General features: G+C 42.5%; 1 protein-coding gene across 1 annotated transcript in view; it reads left to right on the forward strand.

Annotated features, from left to right (window-relative positions):
• gnsb (glucosamine (N-acetyl)-6-sulfatase (Sanfilippo disease IIID), b) overlaps nt 1–13,625 on the forward strand; it is a 77,892-nt gene extending 64,267 nt beyond the window's left edge. Inside the window, exons 11-14 of the mRNA XM_028797816.2 lie at nt 5,606–5,716; nt 11,091–11,198; nt 11,407–11,609; nt 13,408–13,625. Coding sequence (XP_028653649.1) covers nt 5,606–5,716; nt 11,091–11,198; nt 11,407–11,559 — 372 coding nt within the window. The 3' untranslated portion in view covers nt 11,560–11,609; nt 13,408–13,625. The remainder of the gene's footprint in view (nt 1–5,605; nt 5,717–11,090; nt 11,199–11,406; nt 11,610–13,407) is intronic.
• The last annotated feature ends 574 nt before the right edge of the window (nt 13,626–14,199 follow it).

Here is a 14,199-nt window from a genome sequence, read left to right on the forward strand (position 1 = left end):
CACCTCACCAGTGTCTCCATATACTCAGGTGCTGACCCATTGACTACTCTGTAGGCAAGCATCAGGGATTTGAACTTAATGTATGTTGCTGCAGGGAGCCAATGTAGCGACCTAAAGCGAGGAGTGACGTACCCATCTCGGCTGGTTAAATACAAGATGGGCCACTGCATCATGGACCCTGTGTAGTGACGTGATAGCACATGCGGGTACTCCTGACAGAAGTGAGTTGCAGTAGTGCAGAAGTAACAAGACCAAAGCCTGGATCAGAAGTTGTGTTGCATACTCTGTCAGATAAGGTGTGATGCTGCAGATGTTGTACAGTGTGAATCTGCATGAACGAGAAACAGTAGAAATGTGGTCAGAAGAAGATAGCAGAATTCAAAATTGCTACATACAGTCTCATGTGAAAAAGTAAGTGCACCCCATATACATTGCTGGCAAGCCATAGATTGTCAAGCAAACAGTGCCTACAGATAAAGATGGTATACTAGAACAAATGAAACATAAAATTGGCATGGGTGTGTTTTTTCTCATAATTGTCATGTGGAAATATGAAGTCAGATTCATAAAATTAGAATCAGGTTTTCTACAATAAGTGCCAATGATTAGAACCCCCTTAGGGAATATGTCTTACTTAAACCACATATATCAAGAGTCTGGTGTTCTCTTTGCTATTGACGTGTGCTGTCCTCATGCCAAAATTAGAAGAGCTCTCTAAGGCCCTCAGAAAGAAGGTTGTGGAAGCCTATGAGTCTGGCAAAGGAATTAAAAAGGTCACCAATTTATTTGAAATCAATCATCCCACTGTAAAGAACATCATCTCCAAGTGACGTAGATTTCAGGTAACTGCTAATTTGTCCAGGATTGGCTGTCCCAGCAAATTTAGCCCAAGAGCTGTTAGTTTAATACTAAAGAAGTTTCCAAGAACCCCAGAATTTCATTGCAAGAGCTGCATGTAACTCTTGCAAACATTGGTTATTAAAGTGCCTGGATCTACAATTGGAAAAAGATTTCACAAATGTGACCTGCATGTGAGGTGTGTCAGGAAAAGCCTTTGCTGTCCAAAAAGAACATCAGAACAAGACTGCAGTTTTCATTGAAGGCCGGACCTTCTGGGACAATGTGCTGTGGACAGATGAATCAAAGATAGAGCTGTTTGGCCACAGTAGTAGTGGAAATGTTTGGGACAAATCAAACACAGAATTTCAGAAGAAGAACCTCGTGCTAACAGTGAAGCATGATGGTCAAAATGTTCTGGTTTGGAGTTGATTTGCTGCTTCAGAGCCTGGTTAGCTTGCAGTCATCGAGCCAACTGTGCATCATATCAAAGTGTGCTTGAGCAGAATGTGAGGCCATCTTTCTGAAAGTTGAAGTTAAACCGGAAAGAGAAATTTCAACACCATAATGATAAGAACTACACTAGCAAATCCACCAAGGAATGGCTCCAAAAATAAAAAGAAACTCAGGGTGACAAACTGGTGTAGTCAAAGCCCTGATTTGACTACCTTTTAAATGTGGTGGGATTTGAAACATGCAGTACGTACAAGAAAACCCACAAACACCTTACAGCTGAAGGAGTTTTGCATATACAGAGGCGATGTCAGAGAGTGGTGGGCAATTATGCAAAGGGTCTACAAGAAGTCATTTCTGCTAAATGCTGCCAAGCCAGCTTGTGAAACCAAGGGGGTATTTACATCCATTGGTATTTCTGTTGTGTGTCAAACCATTATCATGTCCTTGCAGAGCTGGACTGTGTCTCTGATGATTCTGAGGTGGTAGGTAAGGATGAGCAACCCCAATGGGCCACCTCAAAACCAGTTCCCAAAAAGAGAGAGGTAGTGATAGTTGGGGACTCAATCATTATGGGAATTGAAGCACAGGTGTGCTCCAGAGAGAGAGAGTGTCTCTCACGGTGTGTTGCCTTCCAGGACCACAGGTGGGAGACCTCCCTGGAAGGGTGGATAGGCTCTTGGCCAGAGCAGGGGTGGATCCAGTTGTCATTGTCCATGTTAGAACAAATGACATACATAAGGTAGTCTGTCAGTTCTGTGATGCAAATTCAAGGAGTTAGATGCCAAGCTGAGGAGCAGAACTGACAAGGTAGTTTTCTCCAGAGTTCTGCCTGTGCCACGCACCAGTCCAGGTAAGACTGAAGAGATTAGAAGGCTTAACGCGTGACTCAAATCTTGGTGCAGGGTAGAAGTGTATAGGTTTATTGGGTATTGGGACTCCTTTTGGAACAGATGGGACCTGTTCCGCCGTGACGGGTTACGTCTGAACTGGAGGGGCATGAATGTATTGGGGAGGCGTATGTGTAGGCTAGTCGAGGATTGTTTAAATTAGGGAATGGGGGGGGGCAGGGAGTTTAGGACAGGCCAGGTTTAGATCTATACATGGAAGAACAAACAATGGTGTAGAAATAAAAATGCATAGTAATGTAAATTTTAAGCAAACATTTAAATGTAGAAGGAGTAACACATTAAAAATAGCTTGCCTTAATGCTAGAAGTATCAAAAATAAGGTAAGTGAGTTGGAGTTGTATGTAGCAGAGCATAATTATGATATTATAGCAATAACGGAAACCTGGCTAAATAACAAAGATGGGGATGAGTGTAACATAGAGGGATACAAATTTTTTAGGAAGGATAGACAGAACAGAAAAGGAGGTGGGGTTGCTGTTTATGCCAAACAGGATGTTTGTAAGTCCTCTTCAGTTGGATGATGAGCACCATCTTAGTGAGGACATGTGGCTTCGCCTGGAAAATATTAGGGAAAGAGGTCTTATTTTAGGAGTGTGTTATAGACCACCCAATTCAGACAGTAATTTCAACAGACATCTTTTTAGTAATATCAAAAAGGCAAGTTTACAGGGAGATATTATAGTCATGGGGGACTTTAATTATCCAAATATTAACTGGGATAACCTTGCAGATGGAGGAGCACAAGAGCAGGAGTTTTTAGAAGTAATCAGTCACTGTATTCTAACACAGCATGTTAAAGCACCAACAAGGGGTGAAGCCTGTCTGGATTTAGTATTTTGTAATAATCAGGATAGAATTGAGGATGTACAGGTGATTGAACCACTCGGGTCAAGTGACCATAATATAATACAATTCTCAGTATTTTGTAAGAGTGCAGATGCAAAGACTAAAATTGTTAAGTTGAACTTTGGTTGGGCTAATTTTGAGCAGTCGAGGAGCAGTGGAACAGGTTTAAAAATGTTTTACATTAAATGCAGGACAGATACATACCTAAATTTGGAATTAATAGGAAACTATAAAAAAAACTCCACGGTGGATTAATAAAGATTTAAAAAAGAAGTTGCAAAGGAAAAAACTGCTTTATAAGGCATATAAGACTAATGACCGCAAAGTGAATCGTAGAGCGTATGAGAACATGAGGGCAACCATTAAGAAGGATATCAAGGAGGCTAAAAGACAGTTGGAAAGGAATATAGCAGATAAGGCGAAAGAAGACCCTAAGAGATTCTTTCAATATTTTAGTAGTAAAGGAACAGTCAAGGAGGAGGTCAAGTGCATCAGAAATAGTAAAGGGGAATTAAAAGATACAGACAGTGAAATAGCGGATGCCCTAAACTTAATTTTTTCTGAGGTGTTTACAACTGAACAAGTGGATAACCTCCCAGAGGTAACAGGGACTACTAAGGAGGTACTGAGGGATTTGGAAATTGTAGAGGGAGAAGTGCTGCTGAGATTAAATAAACTGAAATCAAACAAATCACCAGGACCAGATAATATTTACCCTCGAGTTCTTAAGGAGGCTAGCGAGTACATACTGTATATAAACCCTTGACGCATATTGTTAGCAAGTCACTGCGCACTGGAGAGATTCCGAAGGACTGGAAAATGGCAAATATCATCCCATTATATAAAAAGGGTGACAGGGCAGATCCAAGCAACTATAGGCCAGTAAGCTTAACATGCATCACAGGAAAATTAATGGAAGGAATTATTAAGGATAAGATTGAGCAACACCAGGCAAGGACAGGAGTTATTCTGAACAGTCAGCATGGGTTCAGAAGAGGGAGGTCGTGTTTTACTAACATGCTGGAATTCTATGAGGAGGCAACAAAAGGATACGATCAAAGTGGAGCAGATGAGGTTATTTATCTGGACTTTCAGAAAGCATTTGATAAGGTGCCACATGAGAGGTTGGGCATCAAATTAAAATAAGTGGGAGTTCAGGGTGATTTTTTTAGATAGGTGCAGAATTGGCTCAGACAAAGGAAGCAGAGAGTGATGGTGTGAGGAACCTCATAAGAATTGGCCGATGTTAAGAGTGGTGTTCCACAGGGGTCAGTGCTAGGGCCGCTGCTATTTGTAATATATATAAATGATTTAGATAGGAATATAAGTAACAAGCTAGTTAAGTTTGCAGATGATACCAAGATAGGTGGAGTAGCAGATAATTTGGTATCAGTTACATCATTACAGAAGGACTTGGATAGTATACAGGCTTGGGCAGATTTGTGGCAGATGAAATTTAATGTCAGTAAATGTAAAGTATTACACGTGGGAAGTAAAAATGTTAGGTTTGAATACACAATGGCGGTCGGAAAATCGAGAGTAGACCTTATGAAAAGGACTTAGGAGTCATAGTGGACTCTAAGCTATCGACTTCCAGACAGTGTTCAGAAGCCATTAAGAAGGCAAATAGAATGTTAAGTTATATAGCGCCTTGATGTGTGGAGTACAAGTCCAAGGAGGTTCTGCTCAAGCTTTATAATGCACTGGTGAGGCCCCATCTTGAGTCCTGTGTGCAGTTTTGGTCTCCAGGATACAAAAAGGACATAGCAGCACTAGAAAAGGTCCAGAGAAGAGCGACTAGGCTGATTCCAGGGCTACAAGGGTTGAATTATGAGGAAAGATTAAAAGAGCTGAGCCTTTACAGTTTAAGCAAAAGAAGATTAAGAGGTGACATGACTGAAGTGTTTAAAATTATGAAGGGAATTAGTACAGTGGATCAAGACTGTTATTTTAAAATGAGTTCATCAAGAACACCAGGACATATTTGAAAACTTCTTAAGGGTAAATTTTGCACTAACATTAAGAAGATTTTCTTTACACAAAGAGCCATAGACACTTGGAATAAGCTACTAAGTGGCGTGGTAGACAGTAAGACTTCAGGTACTTTCAAAACTCGACTTGATGTTTTATTAGAAGAATTAAGTGGATAGGACTGGCGAGCTTTGTTGGGCTGAATGGCCTGCTCTCATCTAGAGTGTTCTAATGTTCTAATGAATATTTTATTGAAAAGGTCATTTTTTTCAGGTATATCACCTTTATCTGTAACAATAGTTTGCATGAAGATCTACTACTTGCTTGTTCAAATGTCTTGAAAAGTCATCAGTTTCCAAGAGGTGTACTCATTTTTTCACATCACTGTAGTTTTTTGATTTAAAGAATGATTAATGTCAAATTAGTGACTCCATTGAATTTTATTACACTGTCCTCTTTGATTGCACTTTCAAATTAGTGAAGGAGTAAATGGACCACAGTGCTATTTCTCACTTGTTATGTTATGCCTCTAGCTGTAAATGTCTGCTCTTCTAGTTCCATGAGCCTGAAGTCTTGTTTCCCAACAGACTGCACCCCAAACAAACATCACATGGCGGTCTGACTTCTTGGTGGAGTACTCTGGTGAAGGGAATGAAGAGAAGGACCCTGACTGCCCTGTGCTTGGTCCTGGGGTCTCTGTGAGTATTATGACAGCTTTTTTAATCATGGGTGAGCTCCCACAGCGCTAAACAAGTTAGAAATGCTTGAGGCCTGGTTTTGGAGAAACCCTATTTTGAGTTTCATGTGAGCCCAGCAATCATAACAACTTGCATGTTAGGTTAATTGGTTTAGCCCTATATGAGTGTGAACTTACAGTAGCTGTGTGTGTGAGTGAGCTCAGTGATGAAGACGCATCCCATCCATTGTCAGTTCCTGCCTTTAATTTGCTGGGATAGGTCCCCCCATGACACTGAGCAACTCTGAAAATGGATAAAAGGATGGAACTCATTTTTTACAACGTCCTTTCAAAGTGGTCTTGCCGCCTGCCTAGCTTCCTTGATACACATTTTGTGCAAAGGAAAAGCATAATATGAAGGAATTAATGATCAATACAGCCCAGGCTGACCTAATGCCATCTGATGAGTACTTGACCTAAACACAAGATGGCTTTGATTCTCCACCACCAGAGAAACTGGCCTCCTGCCATGCAATCAGCACCTGATTATTACAACAAGATGATTTTGATTCATGACCACTAAACAAAACCACTGACTCGCCCATGATAACTTCTGTGGGTAATGGTGGGTTACTAAATGACTTGAAGCTGACCGTTACACCCTGCTGTCAACGCCATTCATCCAGTCCAGTAGCAATAGGTAATAATCAGCATGCCACTGTGGTTTGTGAGCATAAACTGATGGTCATAGGTACATTTGTATGCACAGAGTGAATTCTTCTTATCTGTAGGTTCTGCATACCAGTGGAAACAGAAACCGCAAATACTGAAGCATTGATCCTATAGGAAAACGACGGTTCAGTTCCCATGGACCCTATACACAGTGCACTTTTGCTAACCGTTACCACGAGTAAGTACTGAAAATCAACTAAGCTCATCAAAACATGACCCACCTTGGGTCCCATCTCGTGCACCCTCCCCAGCCAGCAGAGACAGGACTAGGACAGGGAGACAGGGTAAGGGAGGACATGCCGCTCCTCCGCTCTTGCACCCTCGAGGCTCAGTAATGACCTTTCCGCAGCTTGCAAATACCCTTTTTAAAATGTTTACTTCTCTAGATAGTCAAGTTCAGTCGTCTTCTTGACGCTCTGCAGAGGCCACCACACTAAACCATCCCGTTTGTACAACGTGCAGGGACTTAATCAGTGTGAACTTAATGACCCACACTTACTTGGCATTACTCCATTTTTCATGCCCTGGTCCCCATCACGAATGGGGTTCAACGGTTTGCTCACATCTCTTGGTACCAGGTTAGACACTCATTGATCCTTTCAGCTTAGCACACGTGCTGCCCCGGACATCTAAGTGCATCACGAACCTGTTATTGGTCAATCTCACATGTCACTGCTGCATCGTTGTCTTCACTGAATTATTTTTTTTTTTTTTTTACTCCACATGGCCTCAAATAGACACATAAATGGTGTCATAAAAGGGGTGACACTTTTATAATAGTGGATAAGTGAGTCTGTGGGAACAGAATCCTTGGATAGCGAGGAGTTACTTTCAGAGTGTATAGGTACAGTATATGTGTGTGGCTCACTCTGTTATTAGGCGACTTATCTTACATAATAGAACACAAGATATTAAAATAAGATGTACAGCTCAGGGGCCTGAGTTGCCTCGAAAGCTTGCATATTGTAATGTTTTTAGTTAGCAATAAAAGGTGTCATTTTGCTTGACTTCTCATTAATATGAGCTTTGAAAGATAGAGTACTGTCGAGGATGACACCCAAGCTCTTAACCTGAGGGGAAGGAAAAACTAAAGAACCATCAATTGTCAAGGAAAAACCTCTCAAGTTTGGTTAGAGCAGATTTAGTGCCAATGAGGAGAAGCTTGGTTTTCTAAGTGTTCAGTTTGAAAAAATTAGAAGAGAACCAGGTTTTTATTTCAGAAAGCCAGCCAGAAAGAATTAGGTGAGGAAGAGCAGAATTGGACTTGGTAGATACACAATACAATACAATTTATGTTTGTATAGCCCAAAATCACACAAGAAGTGCCGCAATGGGCTTTAACAGGCCCTGCCTCTTGGCAGCCCCCCAGCCTCGACTCTCTAAGAAGACAAGGAAAAACTCCCAAAAAATGATGAATATATTCGGGTGTCATCAGCGTAGCAATGAAACTGAATGCCAAATTTCCTAAAGATATTGCCAAGGAGTACAAGATGGATGATAAACAAAAGAGGGCCTAAAACAGAGCCTGGGGGGAACACCACTAGTGGCTGGGATAGGCTGAGATCTAAAATTCTTGAGTTGAACAATCACAGGTGACATAGTTATTTTCGAATTCAGGGTGGCCGATGATGAGGTTTAACGCCTTTTTGCACAGTTTAATGACATTGGCGCGTTTTGACAAAGGAGAATTCCAGAAGGTAACCTGCACATGTAAATGCGGATTATTGAAGAAGCCAGGTTTCTGCCTTAATCGGATTATTCCCCTTGACCTGATTATGTGTTTGCGTGTAAACGCACTGAATGCAGATTTCAGGAACTGTCTGTCCTTGTGTGAACCCCTGCAGTCAGTTGTGTATAGCATATGCAGAAGAGGAGACAGACGGCAGCCCTGGGGTGACCCCATGGATGTGTGAAGCCTATCAAAAAACAGCCATTAACATTCACTCTTTGTGTTCTAGTTGTTACAAAGTCCACCTCACCAAGTTATGGACCAAACAGAATTCATCAAGTAAACTCTTATACAATACAATACAACTTATTTTTTGTATTGCGCTCTTCACTGATTGCTGGCACAAAACAGTGTGAATAATTCTTATTTAAAATTCAAGTACATGTTATACTAAATTACAGAAGTGGTACACATAGATGGGCGGCATGGTGGCGCAGTGGTAGTACAGCTGCCTCGCAGTTAGGAGACCTGGGTTCGCTTCCCGGGTCCTATCTGCGTGGAGTTTGCATGTTCTCCCCGTGTCTGCGTGGGTTTCCTCCGGCCGCTCCGGTTTCCTCCCACAGTCCAAAGACATGCAGGTTAGGTGGATTGGCGATTCTAAATTGGCCCTAGTGTGTGCTTGGTGTGTGGGGGTGTTTGTGTGTGTCCTGCGGTGGGTTGGCACCCTGCCTGGGATTGGTTCCTGCCTTGTTCCCTGTGTTGGCTGGGATTGGCTCCAGCAGACCCCCGTGACCCTGTGTTAGGATTCAGCGGGTTGGAAAATGGATGGATGGATGGATGGTACACATAGAAATACAGATTTGTTAAAACAAGTGAAGAACAAGGAAGAAACCAATTAAACATAAACGGAAACCAACAAGATCTGTTCCTATACTTAACTGATGAAATATGGCCCACTGACAGAGAAAGCCGAAAACAAAGTCACGGTCCTGGAGACCTCGGCCCATTGGCTGTCTACCCACTCCTGGGTAGTGGGCTCTGTGCTGTTGTCCAATCAGATAAGAGAATCTTTCCATCCAATGATTCCAATGCTCCTTTATCTTATCTGTCCACTGTGGGCATGTTGTCTGGGGATGCTGTCAGTAGGGCTACAGTTTTTAAAGAGCACATCCCACAGGGGGTGTCCTGTTCCCCTACCTGGTTTCTGCAGTATCCCACATGTTTTGGCCACAATAGTTAATACTTGTGCCTAACAACACAAGAGTTCTGGGTTCAAATCCCAGTCGGCTCCCTAATTTTTCCATGAATGTCTGGTTTTCTTCCCATGTCAGGTTGATTGGCAGCTCTAATTTGCTCCCTTTCAGTGTTTGTGGGTGGGCACCAGAATGGACTGACATCCCATTCAGGATTTTGTTTCTGGCTTGTTGCCTGGACATACACTGATCCCCACATCTTTGAAATGGACTAAGTGGGTTGGATAATGGATGGATAGGAGTAACCAATAGTTGGTGGGCAGACAGTGTGGTCAAGTAGGTGAGGTGGCTTACTTTGAACCACATGGTTGCCAGTTTAGTTTCCACCTCTGTCTTTCTGTGTGATTCTTAGCAAAGCACTTCACTTGCCAGAGCTCTGACTATAAATGTTTTTAATATACAGTGGCATCCACTATAGAAAGGTCTTATATGAAATGAAGAAAAGCTGTTTGCCTCCTGGAGGTGGCAGTGCAGAACATGTGACATTTTCCTAGAACACACTCTGATTTTTTTTTTTTTTTGCCCCCATGATGCCCCCAGCTGTTATAGCAAAAGTGCCCGATTGATTGTGGCATACCAGCCAATTGTTTGATTGGTCGCTGCCATTTTTTTTCATTTCTGTCAAAATATATTTGCCACGTCAGTACAAATTAAAACTTCACAATAGCATGCCAATGCACAGAGCCCTGCAGGTACGTACAAAATGGTTAAGTGAGTGTAAAGTTGTGCTTACATTACTGTGATTCTACTAAACTGTGTTATAAAGTTTGGTTTCATTGTTTTTACTGTACTGAAAACCTGGCACTTGGACAAAAAGTGAGAATGTGATTTAGTTTACATGTTTCATATGCCATGTTAGTGTTGCTCTGTTGAAGAAGGGGAATTAAGTGACATTTTTCAAGCCTGCATAATTGAAGCAATCTTGACTTTCCATCTAAAAGTGAAATAAGGAAGACTAAAGTGAAAGGCTTCACAGCTCACTTAATCGCACAGGAGCTTGTGGTTGCTAAGCCAGTTTTGCAGTTCCAAGTAGCAACTGATGAAGACAATTGAGTCAAAATGGGGAAGCCACCTGAACATGTAGTGTGCTGACTTAATTATGCCCAAGTAATTATAGACTAGTTTGTTATCGCAAGATCTACAGTGTCATGCGTCAACCTCACCATAGGATGGTTAATGAAAAGCACCCCATAATTATGGAAAATGGTTTTACTTTGATAAGATCAGTTTTAGTAACTGAAACAATTGTACTTTATGCAATTCTAAGCTTAGCTGGCCTGGTGTTAATACTGTAATGACCCAACATTACTTACCATGCTAGATCTCCTATATGTAAGTCTGGCCACCCCAGCTTAAAGAGTGCCAGCTCCCACCTACCAAGGCAGCCGGCTGTGCTCCCCCATTAATACAGGCCTTCCATAACAAAGAGACCATCTTGGGCTGGCATCTCATATCAGGATTAAACAGATGTGCAGAAGTGTGGAGGTGTGCCATGTGTTGAACTATCATATTCTGTTCATGGTTAGCTCCTTGATGTCAGAATGACCCTGATTTGGATAAATGGGTATGGAATGATGAATGAATGGATGGTAGAAGGTAAGGGAGCTTCACCACTTCAGTTGGGCTTGCGAAAAAACTCAACTGAAGAGATGGCTTTAATCCAGTGGTGGTGTAGGGGGCCATTGCCCTTGGATGGGATATTTTGAGGTGTTGCTCACCTGATCTTTTTCTGTTCTGTTTAGCAATGCTTCCCAGACTGTGTGTGCGAAGATGCCTTCAACAACACATATGCCTGTGTGCGCACCTTGGCCGAAGCCAGCCTGCAGTACTGTGAATTTGCTGATCAAGAGGTAATTGTCTGAATAAGATGATCTAGTCAGTGCCCCATGTCTTCTCAATGCATTTTATGAAGTCACCCCACTCTGCCATCCTGTCTGCAGAGATCTTGATGTTCAGGTGTAGGCTCAGTGACTGCCTTTTGGCCTCTTTTTTTCTGGGCCTGCTTGTGGCTTGCTAGAATTACAACCTTAACACATCCTCTTCCTTTTTTGCCCACAGGACTATGTGGAAGTGTATAACGTGACCTCCGACCCGCACCAGATAGACAACATTGTGAAGAAAGTGGACCCCACCTTTTTGCAGGCCATGAACCAACGACTTATCAAGCTGCAGTCCTGTGCGGCTCAGTCTTGCAGGGACAACAAGCGATAGTGGACTGTAGGCCTCATTATGAAGAGACGAGGCCATTTGCTGACAGAAAGGTAAAGAGCTAGTGAACTGCTAATTAACAAAAGGCTTCAGGCTACTTTATGTGACAAGCTGGCGAGGAACCTATTCCGTTACCCAGAGGTACCCTCTGCTGGTACTCCGTAATAGCCCCTTAACTGGGGATGCCCTTACCTGGTACTCCTTGAGAGCATGTTAACTACACATTCCATCTTCTGGTACTTCTTGATAGCTCCTTAACTTGGGGTGTCCACCCTGAGCACCTCAACAAAAGCTGCACTGTGCTTGTGCTCTTTGATAGCCCCTTCTGACAACCCACCAAGTGGCCTTGTCCCATAACCATAGTCGCCCTCTTACTGGTATTTCATAATAACCCCTTAACCAGAGGTTCCGTCAGCTGGTACTCTCTAATAGCCAATTAACAAGACAAGCCCTCTACTGATGCTTCATCATAGCTCATTAACTAGAGATGCCCTCTGGTGGTACTCTTTGATAGCCTCTTAACTGGAGATGCCCTCTATTAGTACTTTGTTTGCCTCTTAATTAGATAACTCTACTTATGTTACTTGATAGCTCCTTAACCAGAGGTGCCCTCTGATGGTACTCTCTAATAGCTGATTAACAAGACAAGCCCTGTACTGATGCTTCTTGGTAGCTCCTTAACCAGAGACCCACTCTGATGGTGTACTCCCTGATAGCCCCTTAACTAAAATTGCCCTCTACTGGTACTCTGTTAAGCCTTTTCACCAGTGGCACCTCTATTGGTATTGGATAATAGCCCCTTAACCAGAGGTTCCCTCTACTGGTACTCTCTGATAGCTGCCTAACAAGAAAAGCCTTCTACTGATGCTTCATAATAGCTTCTTAACCAGAGACACCCTCTGGTGATATTCTTTGATAGTCTCTTAACCAAAGATGCCCTCTACTGGTACTCCATTATAACCCCTTAACCAGAGGTGCCCTCTGTTAGTACTTTGTTTGCCTCTTAACTAGATAAGCCCTCTACTGATGCTTCTCGATAGCTCCTTAACCAGAGATACCCTCTGATGGTACTCTCTTTAATGCTGATTAAGAAGACAAGCCCTGTACTGATGCTTCATCATAGCTCCTTAACCAGAGACACCCTCTTTGATAGCCTCTTAACTGGAGACACCCTCTACTGGTACTCCATTATAACCCCTTGACCACAGAAGTCCTCTATTAGTAGTTTGTTTGCCTCTTAATTAGATAAACCCTCTAGTTATGTTACTTGATAGCTCCTTAACCAGAGATCCACTCTAATAGTGTACTCCCTGATAGCCCCTTAACTAAACCTGCCTTCTACTGGTGCTCTGTTAAGCCTCTTCACCAGTGATGCCCTCTACTGGTATTTGATAATAACCCCTTAACCAGATGCCTCTCAATAGTTCCTTAACTAGACATGCCCTCTAGTAGTACTTCATGATAGCCCCTTTATTAAAACTGCCCTTTCCTGTTGCTCTTTGATCACTTCTTAACCAGAAGACAACCTTCTACTGCTTCTCTCTGATAGGCTGTCACCCAGGCGAATCCTCTACTGGTATCTGATAGACACACACTCCACATGATGCTAACTGATAGCCCTGTAACTAAATTTCCCCTTAGCATGTCCCCTGTGGTATCCTCCTAACCAGAGGCTACACTTGCTCTTACTCTGGTGTCCTCCTAATCAGATGTGCCCTGTACTGATGCTTCTTGACAGCTTCTTAACCAGATTTGTTCTGTGCTCTGTCTATCTGATATTCTCCTAACCAGATGCGCCCTCTACTAGTCCTCCCTGAGTATAACTATGAATTCTTTCTGATTTCCTTTCAGATTTTTTATGAAGCACTTTCAGAGTGTGTGAAGATGCGCTGGAGGCTCCAGTATTTGTAACTGTGAAGGGAAGCTTATTTTAAAATGGACAAAATGCACTGGGCAGAGTAGCTGCAAACTTGTTGATGGAAGCAGTCAGGGTTTTATTGGAGTGATGCCCATACTCCTTTTCTTTTTTGTTTATTTTGTTACAATAAAACCACAGATTTAGACTATTATGAGGGGGAGTCAAGCTAAAGTTAGAAAATGGTATTTATTAGAAAATGGAACGAACCTTAACAAAACTGATCATGTCATTTCTCAATGTCGTCTCCACCCTTCTCAATGCACTTGCACCACCTGCCTGGATTCCAGCAGAATAAAAGCTTTTGTCTTGTCCTCGCAACCACCCAGATGTTTTTTTTTTTAGTGGTCCAAAAAGGTGGTAATCAAACGGTGCCAAATCTGGCAAATAAGGAGGATGTGGCAATACCTCAAACTTCAGTTTCTCCAGACAGGCATTGGTTTTCTTAGCAATGTGTGGGCGGGTGGGCATTGTCTGGCAGCAAATGGACTCCTTGACACAGCAGTCCCTGATTCTTGGATCGAACAGCAGGCTTCACATTGGTGTCCTGCAAGTCCCAGTAACTTGCCCTAGGACTGGATTACCCCTCGGCATGTAATAACTCGGTGCATGAGTGGTTGTGAAGACAAGAGAAAACCTTTTATTCTGCTGGCACTTCCAGGCAAGTGGCACAAGTGCATTGAGAAGGGTGGAGACGACATTGAGAAATGACATGATCAGTTCTGTTA

Source organism: Erpetoichthys calabaricus, chromosome 1, assembly GCF_900747795.2.
Source record: "Erpetoichthys calabaricus chromosome 1, fErpCal1.3, whole genome shotgun sequence".
Lineage (NCBI taxonomy): Eukaryota > Metazoa > Chordata > Cladistia > Polypteriformes > Polypteridae > Erpetoichthys > Erpetoichthys calabaricus.